Below are 11969 nucleotides of genomic sequence, written 5' to 3' on the forward strand. Positions count from 1 at the left end.
TGCCTGTAATCCCAGCTACTTGGGAGGCTGAGGCAGAAGAATCGCTTGAACCTGGGAGGTGGAGGTTGCAGTGAGCCAAGATCGTGCCACTGCATTCCAGCCTGGGCGACAGAGTGAGACCCTGTCTCAAAAAAAGAAAAAAGTTCCTGTGCTGTTAAGGGCAAGGACTGTGTTTCACTCATCTTTATGTCTTTAGTTCATTATACAGTGCCTGGCACATAGTAGATATTCAGTAAAAGTATGTTGTGTTGAATGAGTTCATGCCTTGGAGAGCCTAGAAATGGGGAAATGAGTTGGATAAAGGTTATGTGTATGCTTGAAGTTTTCTCAGCAACATTTTTTTTTTTTTTTTTTTTTTTGAGACCGAGTCTCGCTCTTGTCGCCCAGGCTGGAGTGTCATGGCGCGATCTCAGCTCACTGCAACCTCTGCCTCCCGGGTTCAAGCGATTCTCCTGTTTCAGCCTCCCAGGTAGCTGGGATTACAGGCGCCCACCCTCAAGCTCGGATAATTTTTATATTTTTAGTAGAGACGGAGTTTCACTATGTTGGTTGGCCAGGCTGGTCTCAAACTCCTGACCTCAGGTGATCCACCCGCCTCAGCCTCGCAAAGTGCTGGGATTACAGGCATGAGCCACTGCGCCCGGCCCTCAGCAACTTTTATAAGAGATGTTGCAAATTGAGAAGAAAGCAAAGAGAAGACAGATCTCTCTCTCTCTCTAGCAAAAAGACGGATCTCTTAAGAGAGCAAAAATCTGTGCCTTCCCAGGAAGTAAGCATTTATATTTTCAGCTATCTAAGTGTGATGGACAGATTCCAGACACTTCAGGGGAGGTGCTTCAGCAGCCTCACATTTTGTTCAATTTCATAACCAAACTTGACAGTCAAGGTGGTTCCTGTCCCTAGGGAGCAGAAGCCTGCAAAGAGGAGGACTGGCATCAGCAAGGCAGCTGAAATGCATCTGTGCTCATCTGTGAATCTTCAAAAGACAGTGGGGGAGGGGACAAAAGGGAATAAAGAGGAAAGGCAAAGAAAAAGTAGAGCCCTCTGACTAAGCTTCCAGGGATAATGTGTTCGTGGCTTATGCTTACAACTTTTTGTGGGTTTCTTCTTTGCCTTAGGTATGGCACTAGGTGCCCCAGAAGTGTGCAACCAGGTCACCTCATCCCAGTCTGTCCGGGGGCTTCTCCCTTGTACTGCCCAGCAGCAACAGCAGCAGCAGCAGCAGCAACTTCCTGCTCTCCCACCCACGCCTCAGCAACAGCCACCCTTGAATAATCACATGATCTCACAGGTGAGTCACCACTCAGTGTCGGAGTCCTCTCCACTCTGATTCAAGCAAACTTTAGATGTACCGTCATGTCTCTTGTGCTGTGGGTGGCAGGAAGGATCAGTTTTTGGAGACATGCCACTCTCTCCCCCATTTCTCATTTGTTAGTTGTAGGGAAAGAAGAACCTTGGGCAAAGGTTTTGCCAAATAACTACTGAGTCAGCTTGGGGGTTTTTTGCTTTATATTTCTTCCTCTGCTTCCTGAACATTGTCAGTAGAATCTTTTATTTCATACCACATTTCTACTGTACCCCATCTCCCTCTATGTCCATGTGTAATTAACAAGGCATTTTTTTCCATTACATCTATATATGGAACTTGAAAAGATTATAACTTCCACCATCATCTGACCAACTATGTGGACCCATAAACACCTATTTATGTGTTGGGGTTTGCGGAAAAAAGAAATAACACTCAAGACCCCTTCCATACATATGCCACGAAACACAAAGACTCCAAATGTGTCTTTGTTTTCCATGACTCAAAAGGGCTGTATCCTTCTCCTTCTGTTCCTGGACTGGTAAATGTTGGTACCAACTAGAGTTTAAGTGAAGTTTTGCATCGGTGGAGACCAGGAAGGTCATTAGCCTAAGAATCAGTCCTGTTCTAAACCAGAACTTCAGTATTCTGTTTTATTTATTTCTTTTAATTTTTAAAAAATGTATTGTTATTATTATTATTTTGAGATAGGGTCTTGCTTATGTTGCCTAGGCTGGTCTCAAACTTGTGGGCTCAAGTGATCCTCCCTCCTTGACCTCCTAAAGTGCTGAGATTACAGGCATGAGCCACCATGCCTGGCCATTGTCATTAAGGTGACTATGTTTAAAAGTCACCTTAAGGCCAGGCATGGTGGCTCAAGCCTGTAATCCCAGCACTTTGGGAGGCTGAGGCGGGTGAATCACCTGAGGTCAGGAGTTCAAGACCAGCCTGCTCAACATGGTGAAACCCGGTCCCTACTAAAAATACAAAAATTAGCCACGTATGGTGGCGGGTGCCTGTAATCCCAGCTACTAGGGAGGCTGAGGCAGGAGAATCGCTTGAACCCATGAGGCGGAGGTTGCGGTGAGCCGAGATCGCGCCACTGCTCTCTAGCCTGGGCAACAGAGTAAGACCCTGTCTCAAAAAAAAAAAAAAAAAAAGTCACCTTAATACTCCGAGCAGAGCTGTGCTGAGATCTTCACTTACTCTCTTCTCACATGAATAGAGCTCTTTTTGAGGAGAGCCCCATACTTTATCCTGAAGTATTCTCTGGTAGCTGGAAAGCCCATGTGTCTGCAGTCTTTTCTGCTGCAGTTTACATTCTCATGTTACCTCCCAGGCTCCCTCATCCCTCTGCTTATTAGTCCAGCTTGGCCTTAGATATATTTCTTCCCTAGGTGTAAGAAGCAAGTCCCAAACACTAATACCCCATGAACTAGAAACTAGAGTGCAAAGACCCCAGAATGGCCCGGTATTGCCCTATCTCAAATATTGTGAAATGAAGCTGAAACAAAGAACAGTGAAGATCTAGGAAATCCTACTTTGTGTCTAAATGTAATTTGCATGCAAGTCATTGCAGTCCTCTATCTTAGTCTAAGTCAGTTCTTTCTATAGTCCTAACTTTCTTGTTCTACCACCATCTACCCCAGTAAGTCTCGTTCACTTCAGTTTACCTTGCTCCCTACTGAAGCATAGTGTCCTTGTATGTGTACTTTTCTCTGTCTGTGTCTTAATTCAAACCTGTAAGTGGGTAAACTATGCTTCTCCTTCTGTCATCTGCTACCGTGTTTTTTATGTGTATGACTTGCTTTTCCAAGGTCCTAATATTTTCTAGGTTTTTTTTTCCCTAAAATGTGTATTTTAATAGTCTTGCTCCCTTTTCTCCCTCTTAGTCTCCCATCTGCCTGCATCTTCCACCTATAATCTCATACCTAGAAACAGACGAGACGGCAAGAGTGGGAGAGGAATAAAGAGATAAAAGAACCATTTGGGACTGAAATTTATACAGAATGTCCAAATGACTGGCCCTAAACCCCAATCTTCTACTCAGGTTCTGTCCCTGCTACTGGATTGTGAGGGTCAATTGGTCGATCGTTGGCATTGGCTTATCTCCTATGGGGAGTGTGGTGCCAGGTTAGGTGCTATAGCTCGGGGGTAAAGGAACACTACTTGGTGCAGCAATTCCTGTTCTCTTAGAAATTCGTTCTTGAGATTAATTGTGATCACTAACTCCAAATGAAAGAATTTATCCAAGTTTTGATGCCCTGGAAGCATTTATGGAAGCTGCTAAAAATTATCCCACCATCTCACTGTATGTATCTCCTTTTTTCTCCCTCTCCACTTTTTCACCCTTCCTCTTTATTTTTTTATTCCTCTTCCTACTGCCATTTTCTTTCTTTCTTTTGCTTTCTTTTTCCCTGATTGGCCTTCAGCACTGGGGGCTCCCTAGACCAAAGTTGCTGAGCCTGAGAATAATTATTGTTCAGTTTCTAATGGTACATAACAGTGCTAGGATTAAAGAAGTGATCATGTGCACACACAAACACCACTGTGCTTACTCTAAAGCTTTTCCTGTAGAAGAAAAACTTTGAGACTGGGTGCGGTAGCTCACGCCTGTAATCCCAGCACTTTGGGAGGCCGAGGAGGGCAGATTACTTGAAGCCAGAAGTTTGAGACCAGCCTGGCCAACCTGGTGAAACAACGTCTCTACTAAAAATACAGAAATTAGCTGGGTGTGGTGGTGCACATCTGTAATCCCAGCTTCTTGGGAGTCGTCAGCCTCCTAAGCATGAGAATTGCTTGAACCTGGGAGGTGGAGGTTGCAGTGAGCTGAGATTGCACCACTGCACTCCAGCCTGGGCAACACAGCAAGACTCTGTCTAAAAAAAAAAAAAAAAAAAAATCTTTGAGGAAGGGTTGTTACCTTTAACTCTGTCACACAAGGCACTTGCCCCAGGTCTGGGAACAGTACTGACTAAACTATGATCTTTCCCTTCCTGGCAGGGCTCCTCTGTCCAAGCAGGCCTTCAAATTGTGTGTCGGTGAAGCTTGTGAAACCAGGGGTGAGGCTGAGGATTAAAGGGCCAGGATCTCCCTTTTGCCCAATTTACTTAAAATGAAGTAGACTTCTTGAAAAGGAGTTCTCGGGGCCCCCTTTTGTCATCAAGAGCCAGTGAACAAGCCCAGAATTTGCCAGTAGGTGGCAGCCACATCCCTCAGGGCAGTCTTTTTTTTTTTTTTTTTTTTTGTTCATTATTTATTTTTCCATAAGTTATTGGAGTACAGGCAGTACTTGGTTACATGAGTGAGCTCTTTAGAGGTGATTTGTGAGATTGTGGTGCACCCATCTCCCGAGCAGTATACACTGCACCATATTTGTAGTCTTTTATCCCTTGCCCCCTTCCCACTCTTCCCCTCAAGTCTCCAAAGTCCATTTTATCATTCTTTTTTTTTTCTTTTGAGATGGAGTCTCGCTCTGTCACCCAGGTTGGAGTGCAGTGATGCACTCTCGGCTCACTGCAACTTCCACCTCCTGGGTTCAAGCGGTTCTCCTGCCTCGGCCTCCTGAGTAGCTGGGATTACAGGCACGCACCACCACGCCCAGCTAATTTTTGTATTTTTAGTAGAAATGGGGGTTTCACCATGTAGGTCAGGCTGGTCTCAAACTCCTGACCTCATGATCCGCCCACCTCGGCCTCCCAAAGTGCTGGGATTACAGGCGTGAGCCGCTGTGCCCGGCCCATTTTATCATTCTTATGCCTTTGCGTCCTCATAGCTTAGCTCCCACATATCAGTGAGAACATGCGATGTTTGGTTTTCCATTCCTGAGTTACTTCACTTAGAATAATAGTCTCCAATCTCATCCAGGTCACTGCAAATGCTGTTAATTCATTCCTTTTTATAGCTGCATAGTATTCCATTGTGTGTATATACCACAGTTTCTTTACCCACTCATTGATTGATGGGCATTTGGGTTGGTTCCATGATTTTGCAATTGTGAATTGTGCTGCTATAAACATGCACATGCAAGTATCTTTTTTGTATGACTTTTTTTCCTCTGGGTAGATACCCAGTTGTGGGATTCCTGAATCAAATGGTAGTTCTACTTTTAGTTCTTTTTTTTTTTTTTTTTTTAGATGGAGTCTCGCTCTGTCGCCCAGGCTGGAGTGCAGTGGCGCGATCTTGACTCACTGCAAGCTCCGGGTTCATGCCATTCTCGTGCCTCAGCCTCCCGAGTAGCTAGGACTACAGGCAACCACCACCACACCCAGCTAATTTTTTGTATTTTTAGTAGAAACGGGGTTTCACCATGTTAGCCAGGATGGTCTCGACCTTCTGACCTCATGATCCGCCCGCCTTGGCCTCCCAAAGTGCTGGGATTACAGGCATGAGCCACTGCACCCGGCCCTACTTTTAGTTCTTTAAGGAATCTCCACATTGTTTTCCATAGTGGCTGTACTAGTTTACATTCCCACCAGCAGTGTAGAAGTGTTCCCTGACACTGCATCCATGCCAACATCTGCTGTTTTTTGATTTTTTGATTATGACCATTCTTGCAGGAGTAAGGTGGTATCACATTGTGGTTTTGATATGGATTTCCCTGATCATTAGTGATGTTGAGCATTTTTTCATATATTTGTTGGCCATTTGTATATCTTCTTTTGAGAATTGTCTATTCATGTCCTTAGCCCACTTTTTGATGGGATTGTTTTTTTCTTACTGATTTATTTGAGTTCGTCGTAGATTCTGGATATTAGTCTTTTGTCAGATGTACAGATTGTGAAGATTTTCTCCCACTTTGTGGTTTGTCTGTTTCCTCTGCTGTTTTTTGTTTGTTTTTTTTTTTTTCCATGCAAACGTTTTTTAGTTTAATTAAGTCCCAACTATTTATCTTTGTTTTTATTGCATTTGGTTTTGGGTTCTTGGTCATGAAATCGTTGCCTAAGCCAACATCTAGAAGGGTTTTTACCAGTACCATGCTGTTTTGGTCACTATAACCTTATAGTATACTTTGAAATCAGGTAGTATGTTGCCTCCAGATTTGTTCTTTTTACTTAGTCTTGCTTTGGCTATGGGGGCTCTTTTTTTGTTCCATATGAATTTTAGAATTTTTTTTTTTTGTAATTCTGCGAAGAATGATGGTGGTATTTTGATGGGGATTGCATTGAATTTGTAGATTGCTTTTGGCAGTATGGTCATTTTTACAATATTGATTCTACCCATCCATGAGCATGAGATGTGTTTCCATCTGTTTGTATCATCTATGATTTCTTTCAGCAGTGTTTTGTAGTTTTCCATGTAGAGGTCTTTCAACTCCTTGGTTAGGTATATTCCTAAGTTTTGTTTAAATAAATTTCCTCATGGTTTTTCAGAGCTTCCCTGGCTTTGCAGTTTGACACCCTTCAAGAAGAGAACTATGGCTGAGGATAGCTGTGGAGTAACTAAAAAAATAGCACTGCTATCCCTGCCCGTATCACTGCCCTTCCCCAGTTAGGGGAGGCCTAAGAGGAGCATCACTTCTTCTCACTTTACTCTTTAGTCACAACTTACAAGTGTGGGGAAAACAGGCACAGTTTTGTTTTGTTTTGTTTTGTTTTGTTTTGTTTGAGACGGAGTCTTGCTCTGTTGCCCAGGCTGGAGTGCAGTGGTGGTGCGATCTCAGCTCACTGCAACCTCTGCCTCCCAGGTTCAAGCGATTCTCCTGCCTCAGCCTCCTGAGTAGCTAGGACTACAGGCATGTGCCACCATGCGCAGCTAATTTTTGTATTTTTAGTAGAAATGGGGTTTCACCGTGTTGGGCAGGCTGGTCTCGACTCAGGTGGTCTGCCCACCTCAGCCTCCCAAAGTGTTGGGATTACAGGTGTGAGCCACCGCAGGCAGCCATTTTTTTTTTAACCACTTTACTGTCCTTTTTTCCACAGAATATATATGCCTGAACCAAGATAGACTCTCCTCCAAAAGAATGAAGAGAATTGGGATAATAGAAAATGTGTATGAAAGCCACCAGTATAAGCAGCTAATACTGAACATCTTGTCCATCAGTTATATTTGGAATGCCATTGTCTGACAGAAAATAGGTGTGCCAGTAGAGCTAAGAGTTTATTTTCAAGGCTACAGCAGCAACTCTTCCAGGTCACACAGTGGATTCTCAATAATTTTACCTAACCAAAATTACTTACATTTTATTTAAATCAGATATCAGATCCTCTGCTGAGACCTCCAGAGTATTCTCCTCTTTGGGGAGTCTTCTAATTCCTGTACTCTGCCTCCTGAACTGTTAGTCCCTTCTGTGAAAGAAACTCTGGAGATGTGTGACAGGAGAGGATATTGATACCATGGCCCCACACATCTTAATGCTCTAAATGTGGAGGGAGGAGCCTGTGGCAGGTGCTTGGATAATTCTCCTTGACTTCTTCCTTCACCTCCTCCCCACTACTAGAGTGGAGTGGAGAGAACCTATGCCAGGAAGAACTGGATTTCAACCTCAGCTCTGCCATATTAACTGTGTAAGCCTAGATGAGTGATTTAATTTATCTGAGCCTTTTTTATTTGCAAATACAAGTTATATCTCCCTATAGGATTCTTGTGTGAGGCTGTAATGAGACAATGTATGTAATAAGATAATATATACCCATGTTATTTTCCCCCCTTCCTTGCCTCTCTCCTTCTCTCATCTCTCCTACCACCAGGGACTATGACTGGAGAACTGATGAGGTGATCAAAATGCCTGGAGGGGAAGAAGGGAAGGAAAAAATAATAACTACCCACTAGTTGATTTAGAACACTCTATGTTCCTAGTAAACAAATCCTCCTGCTTGAGGCTAGTGAAGGAGGACTGAAGGGACAAAAACTAAAGCTAAGCTATTTATATTTTATTCCTAAATCCTTCCTGTTTGCTTGGGGTTGGAGGTGGATTTTTCATATTGCTGTCACAGCCTGGAGGAGCAATCATGGAGTGGAAGGAAGTAGCCAGAAGCAGGCACGATCTTGGGTGTTTTTTCCTTCTCTGCCCTTGGGAGGGAGATGATCCTTTTGAATGAGTATTTCCTCTAGGAGAGCTGTGGTGTGAAATCAGGAGCAGCTGAGCCAGACCTTGGATGACCCTTCCTGCAGAAGCAGTGCAGCAATGCAGACAGGAATCTCTTCTCAAGTGGGCAGTCAAGGAGGGTTATGATCATGCTCCCCAGGAATTGTGTGTTCAGAAAAACTGCTTTGGGAAAAGCTGTATTTGGAATCAGACAGCAGACCCTGACCCTGAGAGTCCTCAGATTGCTCACAACAGCTGCAGAGTTCTGAATGGCTAATGGGGAAGGGAGTGCAGCAGGTCTCCCCTGATAAGAGAGATTGCCTGTTTGTCAAAGAGATGTTAAATCTTCAAGCTGTCCCGGGCTTGGTCACCTACCTGCTCAGCAGTCGTGCTACTCATGTGAAATTTCTTCTATGATTATTAACCTTATTGTTCCTTCCCTTTCCCTCCCCATCTCTGCCCGCACCCCCCCCCACCCCACCCCCCGCTTCCCACCTCTCTTTTCTCTTCCCTTTTCCACATGCCTCTCTGCTGGCCCACAGCCAGTCCCGGCTCTGCAGCCCTCTCCGCAGCCTGTTCAGTTCTCTCCAAGCTCCTGTCCCCAAGTCCTTCTGCCAGTCTCTCCGCCCCAGCAGTACAACATGGTATAAACTCCATTCCCCCTTTTTGTCTTGTTCATGTGTGGCCTGTATCTGTAGGTATGTCTGGGTCAGTCTGTGATGGCCTTGTAAGCATGTTGTGCTTTTGGAGGGCATATTGAAAGCTATTTCTTCTTGAGGGACCAGCACAGGCTGAACTATACTCCATGCTAATGGCCTCATCACAGCACATCAAAAGATGCTTAAATGTAAGACAGAGGAACACTGTGTTCCCCCAAGTTTCAGGACAGAGAATGAAATTGGATGTTGGTATAACCTAGGCTCCTCATCTCTACGATGTACATCCTAAATCTAATTTGCTCCCTAGGCATGTCTGAGGAACCTAGTTTCTTCTATACAGAATGGTTCTCTATAATTTCCTTTAAAAATAAAAACACAGGCCGGGCGTGGTGGCACACACCTGTAGTCCTAGCTACTTGAGAGGCTGAGGCAGGAGAATCGCTTGAACCTGGGAGGCTGAGGTTGCAGTGAGCCGAGATCGCACCACCACTGCACTCCAGCCTGGACAACAGAGCAAGACTCCGTCTCAAAAAAAAAAAAATGCAATTGCAGACTTCTCTGGTATCACTGGCAAAAACTTAAACTGTTCCCCTGTTTTACCATGTCAGTTTATATTTTAAAAATCCTCATCCATTGTGTAGCACATGCTGTTTAAATCGTTTGTACTCTACAAATCCTTTGAAGATCTGATTTGCCCCATAGTTGATAACTTCCATCATAGTTGTAGGAGCCCTGAATTGTTTTGCTCTGTCTTAACATCTACTTTTTCTCTAGAATCCTCTCCCTCCTCCTACCTCTTATTTCCATGTTGATTGTCCTGGAATATCGAGTTCAAAATAATCTGCAGTCCAGTTCACTTGTCATCTATTCCTGCCCAATAAGTAGCAAAACAGCTAACTTGAAGATCAGATCCTTGAAAATGGAATGAAACTACAGAAAAGCATTGTCTTTTGGTTTCTGCTAGGGGTGTGTGTGTGTGTGTGTGTGTGTGTGTGTGTGTGTGTGTGTGTGTGTGTGTGTATTACTGTCCAGGGAGCAGAAGGGAAAAGGAAGCTAACAAACTCTAACCTATCACCATATGAGTGAGAGATGGAACACCATCACCCTTGCTGCTTAGGAAAGAGAGCTGAGAGAGAAGGCTATTACAGCCTGGCCAGTCAGTCTTATCCTCCAGCTTAGCCACTCACTCTGCCCTCCTTTTGGAGGTGAGAATTGGAAGTAGTTTCTGAAGGGCAGGAGAATTCTAGGCTAGTGTCAGAGAACAAAGGTGGAAATGACCTCCAGAGGGAGTAAGGAGATAAGCAGCAGGAGTGGGAGCCCCCAGTCTTGCTGCTGCATAGGCAGAGCTGTGAAGGCACATGAACCTAGCTACCCATGATCCACTCAAGGTGTTATCTGGGTCCTTTATTATAAAAACAGGATTTGTGGCAATGTAGGGGCCTTTTTATGGTTGGGGGCATAAGGAAAACAGGAAATGGAAAGACTCTTTAATCTTTTTCGTTAAGCCGCTAGTTTGTCCTGTTTTTTCTATATACAGTAATTGTGTCATAGCTCCCATCTCCCAAGGACTAACCCTAACAACAATCATAGGCCAGGCGCGGTGGCTCACACTTGTAATCCCAGCACTTTGGGAGGCTGAGGCGGGCTGATCACTTGAGTTCAGGAGTTTAAGACCAGCCTGGCCAACATGGTGAAATCCCGTCTCTACTAAAAATACAAGAATAAGGCTGGTGCGGTGGCTCACGCCTGTAATCCAAACACTTTGGGAGGCTGAGGCAGGTGGATCCACCTGAGGTCAGGAGTTTGAGACCAGCCTGGCCAACATGGTGAAACCCCGACTCTACTAAAAATACAAAAAAAATTAGCTGGGCTTGGTGGCACATGCCTGTAATCCCAGCTACTCGGGAGGCTGAGGCAGGAGAATTGCTTGAACCTGGGTGGCAGAGGTTGCAGTGAGCCGAGACTGCACCATTGCACTACAGCCTGGGCAACAAGAACCAAAACTCCATCTCAAAAAAAACAAAAAACAAAACAAAACAAAACAAAAAAAAACAAGAATTAGCCGGGTTTGGTGGCAGGAGCCTGTAATCCCAGCTACTCAGAAGGGTGAGGCACGAGAATTGCTTAAACCTGGGAGGCGGAGGTTGCAGTGAGCTGGGATTGAGCCACTGCACTCCAGGCTGGGCAACAAAATGAGACTGTGTCTCAAAAAAACAAAAAAACACACAATTATAATCAGGGTCACCATTGTTACCTCATATGTGATAGAGAGACTGGCTCTGGAGTTGGACTTCAACAGCTATTCAATTCATAGCACAGCACAGAGGTAGGACTATCCCCCATTGTTTTAAAGAAGGTTGTAAAAAGCATTGCTATTTATCTCTGTCTATGTTGAAGCCAAAGACATGAGGTTTGATACAGCCCCAGTCCTGTGTCTTATACTCTCTCAACAGGCAGATGACCTCAGCAACCCCTTTGGACAAATGAGCCTTAGTCGCCAAGGTTCTACTGAAGCAGCTGACCCATCTGCAGCTCTATTCCAGACCCCACTTATCTCCCAGCACCCTCAGCAGACTAGCTTCATCATGGCTTCCACGGGTCAGCCCCTCCCCACTTCCAACTATTCCACCTCTAGCCATGCACCACCTACTCAGCAAGTTCTGCCACCCCAGGGGTACATGCAGCCCCCTCAACAGGTGAGCAGCTCCAGTTCCCAGCTTAAATCACTTAATTCAGTTTGTCTAGTATTATACTTTCTTTATTCCTCCAGTTTAGACAGACCAGAGGGAATACCTCTCCCTACCTTGCACTTGAGAGTTGTTCTAGCCAGAAAGTCTTCTTTCTATATAACATAAATCCTTGTTTTACTGCAATTGCAGGTCCAAAATATCTCCATTTACATATTTCTGGCCATCAATCTTGAGGCATTTATAGTAGTATGCTGATGTTGCGGCTGAATTTTAGGGACTTCTCACAC

General features: G+C 44.6%; 1 protein-coding gene across 38 annotated transcripts in view; it reads left to right on the forward strand.

Moving 5' to 3' along the window:
• Positions 1–11969, forward strand: part of R3HDM2 (R3H domain containing 2) — a 177596-nt gene that overhangs the window by 149889 nt on the left and 15738 nt on the right. For 25 of the 38 annotated variants that reach the window (XM_057299412.1, XM_034935587.3, XM_034935597.3 and 22 more), the window contains 3 exons: positions 1119–1291; positions 8876–8977; positions 11446–11688. In XM_057299412.1, the coding sequence (XP_057155395.1) occupies positions 1119–1291; positions 8876–8977; positions 11446–11688 (518 nt within the window). The remainder of the gene's footprint in view (positions 1–1118; positions 1292–8875; positions 8978–11445; positions 11689–11969) is intronic. The other 13 variants (XM_034935602.3, XM_034935611.3, XM_055095492.2 and 10 more) reach the window with 1 other exon arrangement.

Source organism: Pan paniscus, chromosome 10 (assembly GCF_029289425.2).
Source record: "Pan paniscus chromosome 10, NHGRI_mPanPan1-v2.0_pri, whole genome shotgun sequence".
Taxonomy (NCBI): Eukaryota; Metazoa; Chordata; class Mammalia; order Primates; family Hominidae; genus Pan; species Pan paniscus.